We start from the raw sequence: 21,683 nt of genomic DNA, 5'->3' as shown, positions 1-21,683 counted from the left end.
CAAATAATAGAACAAATAATTGTTTGTGAATAAGTTGTAGTAAATTTAAAACACAGAATCAAATTATGGGTCTGTTTCGATGTAAAAAGTGTTTCTTCTGTAATAAAAAGTGGATATTCCTGCTTGAAATTTATTCTGTGGTTTTAATTGTTTATAAATTTTCTGGGATAAGAGACTAACGAACGATATATAAATATATAATAAACTCTATATTTAGATATTCTTAAATTTAGAACTCAAGAAAATATGATACATTTTTTTTGATTTCTTTACAACGATGATTAAGATATACATAAAATCTTATATAATGACATTTTGAGTTACCCAACTATATTACTTCAATATGATTGGTATAGAGTCAATTTCTTGGTCATACTGGAATTATTGCTTTTCATATCAAGTAAAACAAGCACGTTTTATTTTCAGTATCAACGACTTACATTTTGTCTTATAGGTTTCATTACTTTGCTTTTTATTAAGATCTTGTTAATAATTTCTACGTCCTGAGGATTTAGCCTAGCTAAAAAGATAAACTACTCAAACTACTATTGTATTGACCTTAAATATGCACAAGGAACACCACACTATTTGAGTTCAAATATACCATACCAGGTAATATATAATATAGTAACAATAAGAATATGGTCTGCACATGCTAAATATTCGTACTGTGACTTCAATTAATTAAAGAAAATATGAGCTATTGCATTATATAATTTATTTACTTCTCTTTATGTTATCAAACGGTGTTTCATCTAGCAGTATTCTAGCATGCTTCATATTTTTTTCTTCTAACAAATAAATGATGAATCATCTTGTAGATGAATAAAATATTTACCACATTAGTCGTATTTCAACCAAATGGTATATAGCTAACATCATTCACCATATATATCTCTTACTCAATCCAGTCGTCTTCCTGAATAATAGTCATAGTTTCCCATTTCGGATATGCCACGAGTATCATATCAGTGTGTTGATGTAAAATAATTTCGCCATCAAAAACAATAGGGAAAATCGTCTTCTATTGTACTTGAGAATTACATTTTGATAAAAATTAATTTTACGTTATTAGAAAGTACTTTATTGTAAGTTTTGAAAGATTCCAGACCCACGTGAGACTTCAGTTTTTGTTATTCTCTCTAGCCACTTTTAGATAGAAAATTTGAGAGTCCTATTCTGACTTTAAGGCGAAGTACAAAATAGTGAGCAAAGAAGAGAATTTGTTGTATCAATCTTGTCCCATACTATGACAATAATGATAAAAATAGAGCAGATTCACAGACTCTACCTTTTGGCTCGTCTATACATATATGAAACTGAAGCAAAGCAAATAAACAATCTCGATTAATATACTGAACATTAAAATGGAACATTCAGCGCATATTTTTAAACATATATAAGAAAGGCACAAATGAGTGTATTAATTTTCTTTAATGTTATTTCATCCTACCTTTATTATTTATTTTATTTATTAGACCTTAAAAAAATAACCATCTTAATATGATTATATTCCGTAGCTTCTTTTTGACAATATTGGCTTCCAGCTCTCTAGTATTTTCGGTTCCTCAGGATAGTATCACTGAAGAAAACTTAGACAGTGTGTTGAACTCCCAAAATAAACAAAATGATGACACTGTTATTAATAGTGTGGTCAGTCAATTGAACCAAACCCTATCGAGTAATGACAAATGCAATAGTTGTGTCGAAAGGTTACTTATTGGTAAGACACTAGCAAATACAAGACCAGATCTTGTCTCCTCGGCATTCACTAAATGGTGTTTGGAAGCTAAAGGATTAAGCAAATCTACTTGTATTGAAAAATATGGTCTTTCTACTGTTTACAATAGTAGTCAAGGTGCAAATTTTGCGGATATGTTAGTCGAGATTAATCCACTAGCCTATGAAGGTCAATTATATTGTTATTATAAAGAAAGCAAAAGTTGTCCAAAACCTGCTACTCCAAACATCACCGTATCTCATATGTGGCCACCAAAGAGTCCACAGCATATGGTTGCTCCTGAACCGGGTATGAATGGTACATTCAATGTTCTACATATCTCTGATCTACATATTGAGCTAGATTATAGCGTTGGTAGTGAAACTAATTGTACTGATACTATTTGTTGTACTCCATTCTCTAAGAACTCTGTTAAGCAAAATGAAACATCGAGTTATAATGGTTACTGGAATTCTTTCTTTAACTCGTCATATAATGAAGATTTTTCATTTTCAAAAGGTGATTTAATTAATGTTTTTGATAACTCTTCAATTTTTGCACCAGCAACCTCTTTTGGTAATTACGAGTGTGATTCCCCTGAACTTTTAATCAACGCTTCCTTAAACAGTGTCATAAACTACACGAATCAACAAAATATTACCTTTGATTTCTCACTTTTTACAGGTGATATGGTCGACCACGATGCTGCAGAACGTATATCCCTTGAAACTACTATCCAGTCAGAAGAATATATCTTTAGGGATATAAAATCAAGATTGGGATCTATTCCTGTTTTCCCTGTTCTAGGTAACCATGACACATTTCCTTATGCTGAATTAGCCCCAGAACAATACAGTTACTCTAATAAATTCACATGGAATGCAGAGCTCATGGCGGATATTTGGGAGGACTATGGTTGGGTTACACCTGAAGCAGCTCAATATGCGAGAAAGCATTACACAGGATATGCAGTTGAAACTAGGCTTGGATTAAAGGTTATTTCTTTAAATTCCAATACATGGTACTTGAAAAATACCTATTCTTATTTGAATGCTACTCAACCTGATAATTTTGGTCAATTTGAATTTTTAATAGAAGAATTACTGGCTAGTGAAGCGAAAAATCAAAGAGTATGGATTACGGCACATATTCCACCTGCTAGTGCTGGTTTACCAATACCAGCCAATATCCTTGCGGAGATTATTGAAAGATTTTCTCCTTCTACCATAGCAGGTATTTTCTTTGGGCATACACACGAAGATCAATTCCAAATCCTATATGCAGGTTCAGGTAACGACACCAAAACTATCAACAATGTCATCAACAATGCTTTCATTGGTCCATCTATCACCCCATGGGGTGGTATTAACCCATCCTGGAGATATTATGAAGTCGACAAGACCACTTTCTCTGTTATGAATGTGCACAATTTCTATACTCCTTTGAATGAGACATACACTAACAATGGTCACGAACCACAATGGAAACATGAGTATGCTGCTAGAAATGCTTATAATGTGTCATGGCCTGCCACTTCTCCGCTAAATGGTACTTTCTGGCATTTAGTTGCTGAACAAGTGAAGGACTCTGTGGATGTTAGACAGCTCTATGAACGTTACGCCAAAAGATTATCTCCATATGTTTCTAACTGTTACAATTCTACTGATTGTGACGGTGATTATTGTTTCTTATCAACTTTCAGAGTTGATGACTATGACAGTTGTATGGCAGCTTTACCTAAATAATCTTTTTTTAATCATTTATTAAAAAAAAGGCTTCTGGACGCTTTGTGAAAGGAATAATCATCTCATCCCTTTATTATTCAAGAAATGTTAAGAAAGCAGTTTCTTTTTAGTTCGTACTGTGTAGATTAAATACTATTAAACAAAAATAATCTACTTTTTTAAAAAAATCAATGAAAATTAGCCTTTATTTATGCGACATAGATGGCGTTCTGTTGATTCGTGCGATGGAGCCTCTCTGTTGAGTCAACCAATAATCTTAGTAATCTGCCGATTGTATAATTCAAGGCGGTTGGTTGTACGGAACATTCATTGTGTCAAATAAGCGAAAGAAGAAAGAAAAAAATCCGCTCAACGAAGGCAAAAAGATACTTCTATAAATATGACATATAATGAAATACAATTACAACTTTTGAAACTAACTGATCTTTCACAAGAACATTCAATAAAGTAAGGGACTATTCTACAAACGTTAAAAATACTCCGTCAATTTAGCATACGATGGAATTTTTACCTGCAACAATCATCATTCTAGTCCTATGCTTTATTTATGGAGCATTTCGTTTACTAAGAAAAGTACTTAATGTTATAGTTGGGAACATTCAACTCAGTCGGCAAGCAAATGAGTATTCAAAGCAATGGCTAATATGTGGTGCTTTTTTATATTGTGTAAGTCTAATGTTATCACAAAAAATTTTTGCAGGAATTATTGCAATACTAACTGGTAGTCTAGTTCTAACATTTCAGATGCTATCCTTACTATCCGGTGGAGACGCATATTTGAGAGAGAATACATTCGTTGAGGACAAAAAGGGTGAATAAATAATTTGTTTGGGAGTCCATATTTAAGTAATTTCATAAGTTCGTTAGAAATTTTGAGAAACAAAAGAATTGAAGTTTATATTATTCCAGTTCAGTTTATAATGGATGATGGCATGAAACCATTACAGTGCACAAGCTAGGCTCTCGAAAAGTTGGCTTCCAAAAGGTCGCAGTGCTCGTATATATTATTCAGTGTATATATAATTTTAATATTTTTTCTAAGTTACACCGATTTTTCGTTTCTGGAGTCACTTTGTAATGTTAATATTTGGTTAGATGGTTAGATGGAGGTACTACATACAACAAGATATTTGTAATGCATTTCAATTAGTTAACTTTACATAATGGATAAACTACTTTTTAACAATATATCAGAATAACACTATTCGGTTTTCCTCTATTAATTTTTTATATAGACTACAAGCTTTAATATTAGTGAGTTACAAAATTGTGAGTGCAACATAATTAAGAACAATGTTTTAGTTTTATGAAACTTATGCAATTTGAGGTAATTTGTCATCGTCACGTTTTTAATCACATTATCAAGTATTTGCTTTATATTATATAATTGGACGAAGTTTTCAATGATTCAAAATTTTAAAAAAAAATTCAGGGAATTTACCAATTGATCGATATGCAAACGGTCTGTAATATCATAGATAGGCTTCTGTTTCTCTCGTTTTAAGTGAAGAAACATATTGCCACCTCGTTAAAGTTAATACTCTTATTTATAGACCTGATACTTTATTCGAATAAACTATTCTCTATTAACAAACAACTACACTCGTAAACGCTAATTATTAGAATATACTATTTTGGATATTTCTTGGAATATCCCGTCGACAAACGATCTAAAACAAATTATTACGCCAGCTTATGATTATCAAATAGATTTTTCTCATCTTATAAAGAAACCACATAAACAAAAGGCCTGGCCAGAATCATCTTTTAACGTTTCCAGAAACAGTAAATACCATTCTCAAGTTAAAAACGTCATCAGTTTTGTGCCAATAAAATTTCTCTATTATCCCTGCAGGGAATGCATGTTTAGCAAACAAACGATCTTTACAGTTTTCTTCAGATTCATAAAAAGAATTCTAGAACATCACATTCAAAACTATTTTTTTTTTCTCACCAAAGTTCGTAAACATGAACAACCGTTGTTAATGGCTTAAAGTTCTATTTTTACTTTTATATTGGACGCGTCTTCGTTTTTTCGTTTTTCTGTTGTGGATTTTATGAGAATACAAGTTTTTGAGTGACGACTTTACAAAAAAAAAGATAGCTAAACGAGAAGAGCGATTAATGAAAATTTAGAATATGACAAGCGACTACTGATTTTGCAGGTACTAGATTAGTACGTCATTATACAGGCTCATTTATCCTAGTTGACAGATGTTCAAAATGTTAATTAAAAATGACATTCAGAGGCGCACCCATCTGTACGTGCTGGCTCACTCTGATATTACATAAAAATAACTTTCTTAATTTGGAGAGCTTTACATTAAACTTGGAATGTAGAACCAGATTAGTGTTAATTTTGGGTATGATTATTTTGGTGTTTGGTACACGAATGTTTAAAATATTTTGCTATTGGAAATTTTGTTTTATTAATTGAATTGCTTCAGATAATTGTGTACCAGTCTATCTTCGGGATTGGTTTTCTGGTTTTGAAATTACATGCAAGACTTTGGATTGCACATCATTTTTAGTATCAACTCTGACAATAGATAGGATCGCTACAAGCTTATTTTACTTATTTATGGTAGTCTTCCTTTGTACGTAATTTATTGGAAGCATGAGCTAGAGAGATTATACTATCCGGCATCAAATCCTATATTATTTAATTTTAATTTGCATGGTATATTAATTTATTTTTTTGATGCACCACCAATCCCTCTAGTTGGAAATGAAATTGAAATTAGGACATACAATTGAAGCCTCAGTTTGTGAGAATAATCATCCTTACAGGTCATTTCTAATTGATCTACTTTGTTACTGTAGACAGTTAGTCACAGCCACTATTTTATAAAGTTCCATATTGATGATTTAGTTTACATTAGTCGATTCTATTGGTTCATTCAATTATTAGTACTTCTACAATTTATCAACGTGTTTTTCTAAATAAATATATTAAATGAAAATAATCATCGTTAAGAAATGATGTTAACATCACATCCATACAAGATATCTCTGGCGATTTACTTTTGTAAGATCGTTAAATAGAAATTACTTCGGTTCCTTGAACACTCTAAATGCTAAAATTACTGCTTTTAACGATGAGCTATTCATATAGAAATAATTATAATTCATTCATATATTAATGACATACCTAATTCCTGTTTTACCAAAAAATTTGGACTGGTCACATTCCGTGTATTATAATTTTTTTTTATTTTTTTAAATTTCGAACAGATATATCTAATATCAAAGATAAGAATAACACATCTTAGTGTCTCCACAATGCAATTTGAACAAATGGTATTTGAGGACATCCCTCCCACTTTTCTATCAAAATTCAAATATGCAAGGTATTTCATTGAAGTTTTCAGTAAAGGAATCACTCACATTTGTTACCATTTCAGAAAATTAGTTCCCATATCTTGTCATTACTACCGAACCTTTACTGTTAATAAGAATTTTAAAAGATCAATTACATTAGTACCTATTGCTTTCATTATATTTTCAGTATGGTTTCTATCAGAAAATTCCCCAGTCAATGCTTCTCTAATAGAATATCTAAACTGGGAATCTAATAATAACAATTTTAAGACAGTGGTCTCAAAAAAATCGTTATTAGATGTTGATGTGTCTAATTCCATTAAAAATATAAATTTTGAAATGTCTCCTATCACTAATGAGGTTTTAACTCAACAATATTCGGTAAATAACCTAGTAGGATTTGTTTCCAATGTTGACGTTGACTCTCATAAACACCTAAATCTAAATGGGAAGGGAAAACGTTATAGTAATAATAAAATTCAATTACAAGCAAGAGCTTCTTCAGAAACTATCCCAGACGTTAAGAAATTAGAAAAAGAGGGCCGTAAGTCCTATGATTCACTGGTTACATGTGAATCTATTCAATACAATGGTACTATCGAACACTCTGCGCAGATGAGGATTCTTGGAGACGATTTACTTTCGTTGAGAAGATCTTTATTGAAACAAGGGAACTGGTTGGCTAAAGAATTAAAAGATGATTCTGATAAAAATAAAAAAGAGGAGGATATTGTAGAATCACAATGGTTTAGATTTGGTGGGTCCTCCATTTGGTTGGAAAGTGAACAATGTTATTTAGTATTCAGCAGAATTGTATATTCGAGAAAAGGTGAAAAAAATCACCCACATGTTTCGTTAGTAAGGGCCCAAGCTTTTGATAAAAATTGGCAAGAACTTATCGGTAAAAAAATTCCATATGTTGACATTGATTTTCCAACAGATATGGACCATGAATTAAAGAAATTTGAAGACGAGCTTGGGATACAAAATTGTAAAGAGTATTTAGATGATCTAAAAAAATATGAAGTTTGCAACACACGTCAAGTGAAGTCTCATTTACAGAATCAAAGAAGAAAAGATATTCTTTTGTCCCGCTACTATATTACGTATCCAAACGTATTGGATATTCCTTTCGATGCAAACGGTGACTGGAAGGGACCAGAAGATCCTCATGTAATTCTAAGAAATACAGGAACTTACGAGGAACCTATTGTTATATTCAACATGGATGATCCTACTAGTGGAGGTAGACGGATGTTTAGCTATATGCCACACAGGAGATTGGATTCTCTACAGCGATTAACAATACATGGACGTAAATTAAGAGGTTCGGAAAAGAATTGGACTCCATTTTTTCATCCTTCTGATAAGCCACAAAGCAAGCTGTCGCGAGGATTTATTCATTTCATTTATTCTTTTAATCCGTTAGATATTATCAAATGTTCCCTAAATGACGGTATATGTGAAACAGTTTTTGATGGTGAAACATTGGACTTATCTGAAATGAATACATTTGGTGGAATGAGAGGGGGTACTCAATTTGTACCACTACCTTCTGTATTACCTGCTGTTAAGAATAAGAACATATGGATCGGTTTTCCTAAACTACATATATCTCATTGTGGGTGCGGCGACATATTTTATAGACCAATGTTAGACCTACTGATTGAATCAGGAGGAGTTTATCATCAAGAGCTAGTAGTTCCTGTAGTTGATTTTGGAATCGATGTTCTATCGTGGGATTTACTCGATACAGACTGTAAAAACACAAACATTTTAAGTCCTAATTCCATTGTTCATTGGGATGTGGTTGATCAAAATTCGGACACCAAACACTATGAGGACTATATGACACTTACAATAAGTGAATCAGACAGCCTAACCAAGATTGTGACTTTGAGGGGTGTTTTGAATTATGTTTTGGGGATCTATAAACATAAAAATATTAAAAATGATTTCTATCCAAGTATAGAATCGAATAATATTATTGGTAAGACATTATCATGTTTAGTACAAGGTGCTAAACAAATTTGTGAGGAATACGGTGAGAATCATAAAGCTTTGTGAATTTTAAGATGATTACTATATATATATATTATTATACTATGCAATGCTGGTATTACATATTTTTGGAAATAAACCTATAAAGTCGTGTTGTTAGTTATATATATCATCCTACTATTAAATGAAATTATGTTTTTTTACATTTTGTACCATTTTCGTTACAATATATAGCTATTTTTATGTATTATCCAAAGAATCGGGTGTTGTAGTAATTTTTTTGTTGTAGATGTCGTTCCCTGCATTAGATTCGCTAATAACTGTCACATTGTGGTGACAGATAGATCAGTGATAGCAGTCCTTTTATTTGTTACGTTCTTTCCAGTAGTACTAGTGAGCGTGGCCGAAAAGATGTCAGACAGAGTAGTAGGCAAGAGAAAAATAATTGTGAAGATGATGGTGTAGTAAATGCAAGATACTTTTCTAAAGTTATGACAGAAATAGTTGTTCTTATCACAATGGAATATTGAACACTTTGACTGGTTTTATTTCCCCACGAAACATTGGGAATGCTGGGATTAGATATAATTGACAGAAATTATGTGGAATCAAGATATCTAAAATGTCCTAATAAGAACTAAACATTTTATTAAGTAATAGTCGTTTAGGCCATAATCGTTTAACCAACAATCGTTTAGGTAACAAATCAATTACTTGACAATCGTTTAGGTATCGTTTTGGTAACAAGAAGAAACGAAACTTCGATAAAATAAATGATATATAAAGACAAAGAATTCTGAACTTACATTCTAAGTTAGATTCTGTTCGTTCTATAAATTATATACAATAAATAATCACTTACATATAAAAGAAAAGTATAACATACACACTATGCTTTCTTAACACACGTTGTCAAGCTAATACCTATATCTCTCTACCTGCCACTATATAATATGAACGAATATAAGTCTAACCACAGTATGTCTCCTTCAGCTCAATAATAAACATCGAGGTTTGGTGATAACAGATCCTAGATCTGTAACAGTAGTAGTTTGGAGAGTAGCAGTCATGGTTGTTATAGCAGGATCTAATCTAACAACATCCGTTAGAATTGTAAAGACTGTAATGATATCACTTTCCTTTGTTAAGATAATAGTAACCGTAACAACTCTCATACATGGAACTGTTCAAGAATCTCTTTGATAAAGTCTTTTTTCACCTCATCAGAAACACTGTACACCTAGGTAGTTGTGATATCCTTAGTTTCGTTTAATAACATGGTGGTAATATTGTTTGTGATGGTTGAAGCAGATTCAAAAAGTGTAAATGTAGCTATAATTGATATAATCATAATAGTAAGGAACTAAGTGGTAAAATTTTGTTGTAGTACATAGGAGTATTTTACATCAGATTCTTCCGAACCGGTAAGGTCTGAGTAATATTTTTTATGACAAACGAAGCTATGCTGAACAGCACCGTCTAGATCAATAAAACTTATTGGTCGAATAACAACCTTATCCCCAATAAGATAAACAATTTTAAATAGAATATGTTTGCCTGCAATCATATCTGTAATTCCAGTGTAAACCTATATATTATCGCAGTATTGAATTGAATACAGCGTAAAATTGTAACCGGTGGCCCCTTGGTAGTATAGGATGTTATTTGAATAATGAATCTGTAACAAAATAACATTTCAGATTCATTATTTGAAAGGTATATGTCTGTGAGAGTCGAGTGACGAACCAACCTATATTTCCTACTAAGAAGTTAGATATAGTTAGAGGGAAGCCATTCTGTTCACATTTTGTAATAACGTCGTTAAGCATACCATGGAAACAAAACAAATTGACATCATTGGTACCGGTAACGATTCTTATGTGTTGGTTAGCTTAGTATTATTTATGGTCTAAAAATTATTCGTTGTTAATATGTGTACTGTCTTTGTATCAACTGTATTTATAAAATATTGCCGTCGAACCCTTGTTTCTTTCTCCAAGTGTATCAGAACAATATTTTCTTGTGAGTGATATATATAAAAATTCCTTGTAGTTCTTGTACGATACAGAATGTTTAGCATAACTAATAGGATAATATTACATTGAGAAAGCCTATATAAAATATAAAAGCAAACAGTAAATATTGGTAAATAATACAAATGTCCCGGACCAATTAGAAAATTGGAACTACATGAAACCAAGGAAGGCACCAAAAATAGCCATTAAAGTTAGGCCAGTAGTGATACCCACATTGTTACCTGCATTTTCGTTCAGAACCATGCTGAATGCAGATGAGGTTGGTAGAGCAGTTGTAACTTGTAAGATTGTTGGTACTGAAGAAGAGGCCTTGCCTGAAGAACCGTTAGAAGAACCGTTGGAAGAACCGTTAGAAGAACCGTTGGAAGAACCGTTGGAAGAACCGTTGGAAGAACCGTTGGAAGAACCGTTGGAAGAACCGTTGGAAGAACCGTTGGAAGAACCGTTGGAAGTAGCAGTAGCAGTGGCCTTAGCTTCTTCGCATTCTTCGCAAACTTCAGTTGTAGTTGTCATAGATGTGGTAGTTGTGTAATGATGACCGTTAGCTTGTGCTTCCTCGCATTCTTCACATTCAGCAGTAACAGTAGCTTGTGCTTGTGCTTCCTCGCACTCTTCACATTCGATAGTAGTAGTAACTTCACTTTCTTCACATTCTTCGCAAACTTCGGCGGTCGCAGTAGCTTGAGCCTCTTCACATTCATGACAAGTAATAGTGGTCGATGTTTCAATGTGAATAGTTGAGAAGTTATCGCTAGAATTTAAGGTTGTCAATTCGGTGGTGTAAGATGAATCATCTTGTGTTGTAGTGGTGGTGGAGGATGAACCATTGGTGGAGCTTGATATACTGGTTAAATCACTAGCCAAAGTACCATTCCAACAGTATCTTTCGAAACATTTTTCACACTCAGATGGCCATTCAAGACCTAATTGTTCTTGCTTACGTCTTATGACAGCACAACCGATACAACTAGCAAATTCAGAGTCGTCAGTCATGTTATTTCTGGTGGCGATTTCGAAACCGTTTTGAATCATAGCTAGACGTTCTTCCTTAGTGTAAGTAAATGTGTAAGTACTGATATTAGAAGAATAAGAGTACATTCTGTTTGGTAAGTAAACAACTAAAGGTGGAATATAAGCCAAGTCAGTCAAGTTGGAAGAATCACAACCGAAGAAAGTTGGGTTTTCGGTTAAACCTAGAGCAGCAAAAGTTTCCGTATCTGGAACGTATGGGAAAGCATCAGTCTTACCAATGTCGTGGAATTGACGAGTGTAAGTAGAGATAATAGAGTGACCATTTGGCCAAATTTCTGGAGTATCAAAAGAGTTGTCAGTAGCAATAACAACGTCTAAGTTACGTTCTTGTCTCATCAATGGGGTAATTGGGATAACTTGACCACCGTAACCACCATCAACTAAACGTAGATTTTCAGTCTCGACAAGAGAGTCACCTTGACTAGAACTGTAGTAAGAAGTACCTTTGAATGGATTTGGAGAAACAATATTGGTGTCCACACTTTCTGTAGTAATGTTACCTAAGAATTTGTTCTTGAATTGAGCAACCATAGAAGTGTATACTGGGTTACCTTGGGTGTTGATGTAGTTGATAACATCAGTGGAAGCACCAGTGATGAAGTTAACGTTATCAAAACCTAAGACACATTCATCTTCATTGACAGGGTTACCGTTGGATAGTTCGGTACCTAGATATTTCATATCAGAGAAGGCATTAATACTTGGTTCCCATGAACCGAATTCGAATGGATTCAATTCAACAGTGGTAGCATCTAGACCAGCAGTAGTTTCACCTGGAGGAACAATCGCGGTAACTTCCATGATCATTGGCATTTCACCGTTCTTGAAAGCATCGACATCTTGAATATCAGACCATTGGTAAGTGGCACCACCTTGAGGTAAGGATGGGTACATATAGTAACCACAGATTAAACCGTAGGCATCACCTAGGGAAACTTTGAAACCAGCGTCAGACTTTGCCTTCACAGAGGCAGCAACATCAGCGAACAATTGGTCGGTATATTCTGTGTCAGAACCACCTGGGTTCAATGGAGAGTTGGATAAATCCCAAATAGAGTGATCACCGTCATTCATTTGATCAATAATCTCTTGAACGGAAGTCCAGTTGTTGTAAGCAACAGTAGAAGTGTAGAAAGCACCACCAGAAACACCAGTAATATATGTGATACCTTGTAATAGACCACCTAGACCGTATTCATTGGCACCTGGAGTCCTTTCATCCATAGCAGCAGCTGTACCAGCGTCAAGTAACATACCACGGTAACCACCACCACAAGCAGCATAACCAGCTTTTGGAGCAGCTTGGCTAAAGATTTTTTCAACAATAGAATTGTCTTCAAAATTGGATGTAACACGGTCAAGGAAAGACTTTAGAGCAGTGCTGGTGATAGGATCTCTCTTAGTTAACCACGATGCTTCGGCATCGGAGATTTTGCCAGCCTCTCTGGTAAGACCTGTCTTACCATCACAGTTAACCTTAGCAGGAGCGTAACTATTTGTTGGAGACCAAGCGTCGGCAACAGAAAGTAAAGATAGAACCGAAACAGAAGCTACAAGGCTCTGTAATTGGGTCATTTTTATTTTATTTCTTGAATAAAGCGAGCGTAAAAGTTTGTTTTAGATAGTTGATTAGATTATGTTAAGAAAAATCAACTTTGGAATTAAAAAAAAAGGAAAATTCAATCTCATAGGAAGCAGCATATATATATATATATATATATAGCAAGAAATATAAGCAGCATTAGGTTATTGTCGTTATTTATTTCTCAGTATCTGCCTAAATAAACAAACGAACCGTGTATCGGACCCCAAATATACTTGTACGTAATAGTGGTCTGAGAATTGTCTTGTACTATAGGTTCTCCGACGAAGAGTTGGATAATAGACCTTTTATGTTGTTTCTGATCATTAAACACCTGTGGTAATTTACTGTTTATAGTAGTATTTCAATGACCTGACCTGAAATAGATGTATTGGATTTGATCATCAAAAAAGCGACGCGTAGAACCAAGTAAAAGAAAATAAACAAATATACGACAGATCTGGCAGAGAGTCACCTTTGGAGTCGTGTCGCGAACAAGACATCGCGCAAAGCACCAAGCATCAAAGAACAGATAAAACGTTGAAACTTGTCAACCATCTATAAAGGTTGAAGACAGTTTTACGTTTGTGTGTGTTATTTCATAATTTATTGGCTCTGAAGTGAGGTGCCAAGAAGATCCTTAGGTAGAACATACCTAGTCTAATTCCATAAATGAAGATATGTGTGATCATTACGGTAACCACGGTTGGTATAATCTACCAGAAGTTCTGCGAAACATGGCAATATTTTCTACAGGGATCACGATACTGCCTATAGTGCTCTTCTCTTTTTACATGTAGGTGTGGGAAAGCTTTGGCTGTCAGAATTATTTATGAGCATTAAAAGGTGAGTATGTGAAATTTCCGAACATATTTTATATCTTAAGAAGTTGATGAGTCTTGCCCTTTTATGGTCTATGTATGTAGTTTTCAAAAAGTGAAATTACATCAATGATTATGAAGCGCCTTATATAAGTTTTTATTAAAATGAGTTTCGTCTTCCGAATATATAGCTTCATAGGAAAAGAATATATTTAGGTACTTCACATTCTCATTTTCGCCAAATTGAGGTCAGGCAAGCTTGAAAGTTGCTAAGGTCAGAACATAACTAATTTTACAAACATGTAATACCTTCCCCAGAAAAATATTGTTGGGTTCAATGGGAAATATCTTCCCTACTTGGCAAATAATGATTCTGCGGATAGACACATAGCATTAAATTCAATTATGATTATAGATATGATGTTTTTAGACTATGGTGATAGTTCGTTTAAGTTACAATGTAATGATTATTATTTTTTTTTACAATGAACGAATAGTGGTTAGATAAATTTTTACATAATCGACTTCCAAATGATTGACCTTCTTCAAAGGGTTTGATATAAGGGCAATTGCTACTTTCTCTTGTAAATTATACATTGTTTTGAAGATAATGGACGAGTCTCTTTCTCTCTTCCTCTCATATCTCTCTTAATATGTCAACTATTTGATGTCTATCTCGATGTCATGTCCACTTTGCTACACCAAGAAAATCCGCACAGCCTCAAGCAAAAAAAATAAAATCGACAATGTTAGATAACAGATAACAGATAACATGTAATCATAACGAGTTGCCAAATCCATAGTTTATATATAGATGTATTATATGACCATGGCATGGCATGTGAAGTACTGACCGAACTTGTAAGGTATAATATCAATTGCTAGTATATATAGATATAGTATCAACAAAGTGAGTGAAAAATGAGTGGTAAGTCAACTGTTGTTGGTGCACTAGCCTGTCAAAGAGATTCTTTCAAATTCAATGATTTTAAAACTGCAGTGGTGTCCTGTTACGAACAATCTAAGAAGCCGGCCAGTAAGAAAAAAGGTAAAGCTGCTGAAGAAGTTGAATTACCTGTATATCTTATAGAATTGAAGGATTCCATTCTCTTTCCAGAAGGTGGTGGTCAACCTAGTGATACAGGTATTCTAAGTTATGAAGTCAATGATGAGACGATCGAAGTACCTGTTTTCTATGTGTCCCGTGATGGATTGTATGCTAAGCATCATGTAAATCAGCCTATTGAAGTTGGTACCCAAGTTACTATTGAAGTCAACAAAGATAGAAGACTAGATTTGATGCAACAACATACAGGCCAGCATCTATTAAGTGCAATCCTAGAACAGAAATATCGATTAGAGACAGTTTCATGGTCTATGTCGGTGCCAACTGATATCGATTCTGATGGAGATCTCAACGATTATTTGAATTTTGTTGAATTGACTAGAAAATTAACCGAGAAAGAGATTGATTATTTAAATGATGAAATTAATCAATACATAATTTTAATTCCACAACCTATTAAAGTAGAAGAAACAAAATTAAAAGAATTGGATTCATCAAGTAAGATTCCCGATGATTATGATTTCGCTAATGGAGGTATTGTAAGAACCATTCACATTGGTTCATTGGATTCTAATCAATGCTGTGGAACTCATCTTTCAAATACCTCTCAATTAGGTTCAATAATGGTGATTAAATCTCAAACCACAGTGCGGTCTATTAACTCCAGATTATATTTCACGTGTGGGTCTCGTGTCTATAAATATGGTAGTGAAGCCAATAACTTATTAACTGTTACTAAGCAAATATTGAGTAGTTCAGATACACAAATCCCTGAAAAGACGCAACAATTAAGTTCACAACTTTCCAATAAGTCTAAGAGTGAACGATATTGGATGATGGAGACCGCGGTAAACGATTCAAATGAAATCATGGCAAAATTTCAAAATGGATCGTTATCTTCATCAGGCATTAATAATATTTCTTTGTTTAGAGAAGATTACTGTACTCAGGAATATTTATCACGTATCCACAAAGAATTAACTAATAGGTTGTTGAAGGACAAAACTTCGTATGTTATTGTAATAGGCGGATTTGATAAGAAGACCCAGGTTGCATCCTTAATGGTACTATCAGATTCTGGTGACACTATTCAAGAGACTGTCAACATATTTAATGAGGCGTTGCCTAATATTAAAGGCGGTGGTGGTAGCAAGGGTGGTAAATGGCAAGGTAAAGCCACCAATATAAGTGTCAACAATTGGAAATCATTAACTGAATCATTTATACAAGAATAAGCAAATACGAGTTCATTGGATTATTCTTCTATTCTTAAATCCATGGCTTTAAGAGTGTCTTCTGTTCAGCAGTTTTTATTTCCGTGGACTTCAGGCTGATTTAGTAATCAAAAGTGACCGTTTTTTCGTCTGTGAGCGAGAATCCCCCAGAGAGACCCGCACCAACAGAGCCACTTGGGGGGTTCGTTTTTAGCCGCCGCCCTTCAATGGGGAGAAACTCCTTCGCTTGCGGTAACAGTTGCGTCTGCCCGCATTGAGCATCATTTCTGAAGGGGCAGAAAGAGGAGATGACGATGAGGAGGTGGTGATGAGGATAATAAGGTAGTCACATTATTTTACAGCCGTTTCGAGGTAACCCCTAGATATAGAACCAATAATATATATATATATAAAGGCTAGCCAGTTTTACAAAGGGGTTTCCTATCCTGGGATTTTATTAAACATTGATCTAGAAAGTTTAGATAACATAGCAAAATTTACTATTAGTTTATGGAATTATAATAGATACAAAAGCACAACTAGTAATAATAATAAATTTACATATTTTACATATATATTTTTTATGATGGAAGACAAGGAGTTTGAAACCGATCATATTGAAAATAGAAACGATGAGAATCAGGGAGATCCGTCTTTGAACGATCAACAACGGATTGATACGTGGCCCACAGAATCGACTATTGATACTCCGGTAGACGTCACTACAAGACAGGGTTCTTCACCATTATCTTCAAAGGAAGCCTCTCAGTTAGAAAGATTAGGAGAAGTACTATCACAACATACCACTAGAGATAGTTATGAAGATGAAGATATAGATTTGCAATCGTCGATTATTACAGAAGCATTTGATATAAAGAAAGAGTTTGAAACATATGCGGATAATGCAGATAAACAGGGTCTACATTTAAGGAAATCAGGTGTGACGTTTGAAGATATTGGTTGTAAAGGACATGATAGTACAAGTTTAGAAGGATCCACTGTATCTGATATTTTCTTATTACCTTACACTATATACAAAAAAGTTAGAGCAGTACGGCAAAAGAAGATGAGAACCATTTTAAAAGGAGTTAATGGATTAGCAAGACCTGGTGAAATGGTTTTGGTATTAGGGAGACCGGGTGCAGGTTGCTCTTCTTTATTGAAATTGTTAGCGGGGATTAAAAATCAATTCGCAGGTGGTTATTCAGGTGATATCTCATATGACGGTATACCACAAGATGAAATGATGGATCATTTCAGATCAGATATTATATATAATGGTGAAGAGGACGTACATTTCCCTTATTTAACAGTACAGCAAACCATTGATTTTGCCATTGCTTGTAAAACTCCAGCTAAGAGGATAGATGGTTTAACTAAATCGCAGTACGTAACAAGATTAAGAGATCTTTACGCTACAATATTTGGATTAACTCATACATATCATACAAGAGTCGGAAATGATTTCGTAAGAGGTATATCCGGTGGTGAAAGGAAAAGAGTCTCCATTATTGAGGCTCTTGCCACAAATGGTTCAATATTTTGTTGGGATAATGCAACTAGGGGACTTGACGCATCTACTGCACTAGAGTATGCTAAAGCAATAAGGATAATGACTAATATGTTGGGTTCCACGGCATTCGTTACGATATATCAAGCATCGGAAAATATATATGATAGATTTGATAAAGTTATTATCTTACATTCAGGTAAACAAATATATTTCGGTAGTACTGTGGCTGCAAAGGATTACTTCGAAGAAATGGGCTTTTTATGTCCATCAAGACAATCTACTGCGGAATATTTGACAGGGATAACTGACCCAAATGGATATCATATCATTAAACCAGGTTTTGAACATTTAGTGCCTCGTACTGCACAGGAATTTGAACAACGTTGGATTCATTCGCAAACATATACGGATTTAAGAAAAGAAATAGAAAATTATAAAACGACTGTCAATACAGAAGATACAAGAGAATTATATCGGCAGTCAATAGAACAAGATAAATCCAAATATTCAAGAAACAAGTCTGCATATATTATTTCATTCCCAGAACAAGTTAAACTATGTACAAGACGTGCATTCCAAAGGATATATGGTAACAAAACAGCCACCGTCATTAATATAATAGCTGCAGTGGTGCAATCATTTGTATCTGGTTCGTTATTTTATTCTTCCCCGACTTCAACATCCGGTGCTTTCTCTAGAGGTGGTGTTCTATATTTTTGTTTGTTATATTATTCTTTAATGAGTTTAGCAAACATGGATCTATCACATAGACCAATCATGATGAAACACAAATACTATACGTTATATCATCCAGCTGCAGAAGCATTAGCAGATGCAATTTCGGGTTTCCCATTTAGAATGATAGGTATGACTTTATTTTTAATTATCATTTATTTCTTATCTGGTTTAAATCGTACGGCTAGTTCATTTTTCATTGTTTATTTGTTTTTGACAATGTGTTCAGAAAGTATTAATGGGATGTTTCAAATGGTAGCTGCAGGCTGTGATACCTTAGCTCAAGCACATTCTATTGCAGGTATTTTGATGATGTCCATTTCGATGTATTCTACATATATGATTCAACTACCTTCAATGCATCCATGGTTTAAATGGATATCATATATTATTCCAATTAGATATGCATTTGAGTCTATGCTAAACGCAGAATTCCATGGCAGACATATGGACTGTGGTGGAACTTTAATTCCAATGGGTCCAACATACCAGAATGTAAGCGATAATAATAGAGCTTGTGCTTTTGTCGGTGCGGTCCCTGGTCAATCATGGGTCCTTGGAGATGATTATCTAAGGGACCAATTTCAATATGAATACGAGGATACATGGAGAAATTTCGGTATAATGTGGTGTTTTTTAATTGGTTATAACATCTTAAGAGCTATTGTAACAGAATTCAAAACTCCTGTGAAAGGAACAGGTGACGCATTGATATTTAAAAAAGGTACGAAACATCTTGCTCAACATAAAGATGAAGAATCGTTAGATGGAACGATAGATGCTAAAGAAACATATATTAGTGAACCTAACTCTAATGACAGTGATAATAGCTTTGATCATTTTGATTCAGAAGGTACTTTTATTTGGAGAAACATGTGTTACTCAGTTCCTTATAATGGTAGTAAACGTCTATTATTAAATAATGTATCTGGTTTTTGCATACCTGGTACACTGACTGCATTAGTTGGTGAATCTGGTGCAGGCAAAACAACATTGTTAAATACCCTTGCACAGAGAAATGTAGGTGAAATAACTGGTGATATGTTATTGAATGGTCTACCAATCGATGCCAGTTTTGAAAGGCGTACTGGTTACGTTCAACAACAAGATGTACACATTGCCGAGTTAACTGTGAGAGAATCGTTGATATTTTCTGCTCGTATGCGTCGTGCAGAGACAATATCGGATGAAGAAAAATGTGCCTATGTGGAGAAGATTATCAATATTTTAGATATGAAAGATTATGCTGACGTCTTAGTCGGAACAGTTGGCAGTGGGTTGAATGTTGAACAAAGAAAAAAATTATCCATAGGTGTCGAACTAGTTGCAAAACCAGATGTACTGCTATTTTTGGATGAGCCAACTTCAGGGTTAGACTCCCAGTCTGCCTGGAGTATCATACAACTATTAAAAAAATTAGAGCACGCAGGACAAACAATTTTGTGTACTATCCATCAACCATCAGCAACACTATTCGAACAATTTGATAGATTACTATTGTTACAAAGAGGTGGTCAGACAGTTTATTTTGGTGATATTGGTAAAAATTCAGAAGTGCTATTAAAGTACTTTGAAAAAAATGGGGCAAGAACATGCACTTCGGATGAGAATCCAGCTGAATATATCCTAGAAATGGTTGGGGCTGGGGCTACAGAAGTTGCTGAGCAAGATTGGCATCAAATATGGTTAAACTCCGCTGAACATACTGAAGCTCAAGATTCAATTGATCAAATGATAACAGATTTAACAGCCCAACACACTCATACAGAAAATGGTGTTAAACCCACAAAATATGCGACTTCTTACATGTATCAATTCAAGTATGTCTATCTACGGACAGCTCTAACCTTTTGGAGAAGTACAAGTTATATCGTATCTAAGTTAATGTTAATGACAGTGGCTGGTTTATATATTGGTTTTACCTTTTTCGATCCTGGGAATTCTCGTATAGGTATGCAAAATACCATGTTTGCTGTTTTAATGTCAATTATTTTATCTGCACCTCTGATGAATCAAATGCAAGTGAGAGCAATCGCATCGAGGGACTTGTTTGAGGTTCGTGAATCCAAATCTAATATGTTCCATTGGTCCTTGATTATGGCTACAGAATATCTTAGCGAAATTCCCTATCAATTTTTGTTTTCAACTATTTTCTTCGTTTCTTCCTATTTTCCACTAAGAAGTAATTTTGAAGCATCTAGATCTGCAGTGTATTACTTACATTATTCTGTAATGTTCCAACTTTATTTTACGAGTTTAGGACTATTGATTTTGTATATGTCTCCCAACTTACCATCTGCAAATATTATTATGGGTTTATGTCTGGCATTTTTAATAGCATTTTCGGGCGTTGTTCAACCAATGCGTTTGATGCCTGGATTTTGGACCTTTATGTGGAAAACTTCACCATATACATATTATATCCAAAGTTTAGTTGGTATTATGTTGCATGGTAAACCAGTTATTTGTTCTATGAAAGAACTTACATATTTTGATCCACCTGAAGGGCAAACATGTGGAGAGTACATGAAAATATTCTTTGAAACAGGTACAGGATATCTTACTGACCCTGACGCTACCACCAATTGTGGTTATTGTCAATATTCTGTTGGTGACGAATACCTTTCTTATATTAGTGCGCCATATTCAAATCTATGGAGAAATTTTGGCCTCTATTTTGCGTACATCATATTTAACATGTTTGCTATGGTCGGTGCTTATTATATATTCCATGTCAGACAGTTTGTTGTGTTGAATCACGAGAATATGGGAAGGTTACTTCGTAAACTACATATCAAACGTAAATTATAGTTAGTGTTTGTCTTTCTAATAGGGCTTAACTTACATGATCAAATAGAGATATGTTGGTATTTAATACATGGAGAGTTAACTCTTTA

At 34.1% G+C, this 21,683-nt stretch overlaps 5 protein-coding genes across 5 annotated transcripts; 4 read left to right on the top strand and 1 right to left on the bottom strand.

Moving 5' to 3' along the window:
- Positions 1 to 1,503: 1,503 nt before the first annotated feature.
- KABA2_06S09108 (uncharacterized protein) lies at positions 1,504 to 3,465 on the top strand (the record flags this gene model as incomplete). The annotated part of the gene is made up of 1 exon (XM_041551504.1): positions 1,504 to 3,465. The coding sequence occupies one exon, from the start codon at positions 1,504 to 1,506 to the stop codon at positions 3,463 to 3,465; it is 1,962 nt and encodes a 653-aa protein (XP_041407438.1).
- A 3,282-nt stretch (positions 3,466 to 6,747) lies between these two features.
- KABA2_06S09086 (uncharacterized protein) lies at positions 6,748 to 8,853 on the top strand (the record flags this gene model as incomplete). The annotated part of the gene is made up of 1 exon (XM_041551503.1): positions 6,748 to 8,853. One exon carries the CDS (start codon positions 6,748 to 6,750, stop codon positions 8,851 to 8,853), a length of 2,106 nt encoding a protein of 701 aa, XP_041407437.1.
- Positions 8,854 to 10,973: 2,120 nt separating this feature from the next.
- Positions 10,974 to 13,430, bottom strand: KABA2_06S09064 (uncharacterized protein; the record flags this gene model as incomplete). The annotated part of the gene is made up of 1 exon (XM_041551502.1): positions 10,974 to 13,430. The coding sequence occupies one exon, from the start codon at positions 13,428 to 13,430 to the stop codon at positions 10,974 to 10,976; it is 2,457 nt and encodes an 818-aa protein (XP_041407436.1).
- A 1,749-nt stretch (positions 13,431 to 15,179) lies between these two features.
- KABA2_06S09042 (putative alanine--tRNA ligase) lies at positions 15,180 to 16,559 on the top strand (the record flags this gene model as incomplete). Its single annotated transcript, XM_041551501.1, has 1 exon — positions 15,180 to 16,559. One exon carries the CDS (start codon positions 15,180 to 15,182, stop codon positions 16,557 to 16,559), a length of 1,380 nt encoding a protein of 459 aa, XP_041407435.1.
- Positions 16,560 to 17,124: 565 nt separating this feature from the next.
- Positions 17,125 to 21,597, top strand: KABA2_06S09020 (uncharacterized protein; the record flags this gene model as incomplete). The annotated part of the gene is made up of 1 exon (XM_041551500.1): positions 17,125 to 21,597. One exon carries the CDS (start codon positions 17,125 to 17,127, stop codon positions 21,595 to 21,597), a length of 4,473 nt encoding a protein of 1,490 aa, XP_041407434.1.
- Between the last annotated feature and the right edge of the window lie 86 nt (positions 21,598 to 21,683).

This window comes from Maudiozyma barnettii (genome assembly GCF_903064755.1).
Source record: "Maudiozyma barnettii strain CLIB 1767 genome assembly, contig: KABA2_06, whole genome shotgun sequence".
In the NCBI taxonomy this organism is placed as follows: Eukaryota; Fungi; Ascomycota; class Saccharomycetes; order Saccharomycetales; family Saccharomycetaceae; genus Maudiozyma; species Maudiozyma barnettii.
The sequence above is the reverse complement of the archived record's forward strand: the minus strand, read 5'-3'. Positions and strand labels throughout refer to the sequence as shown.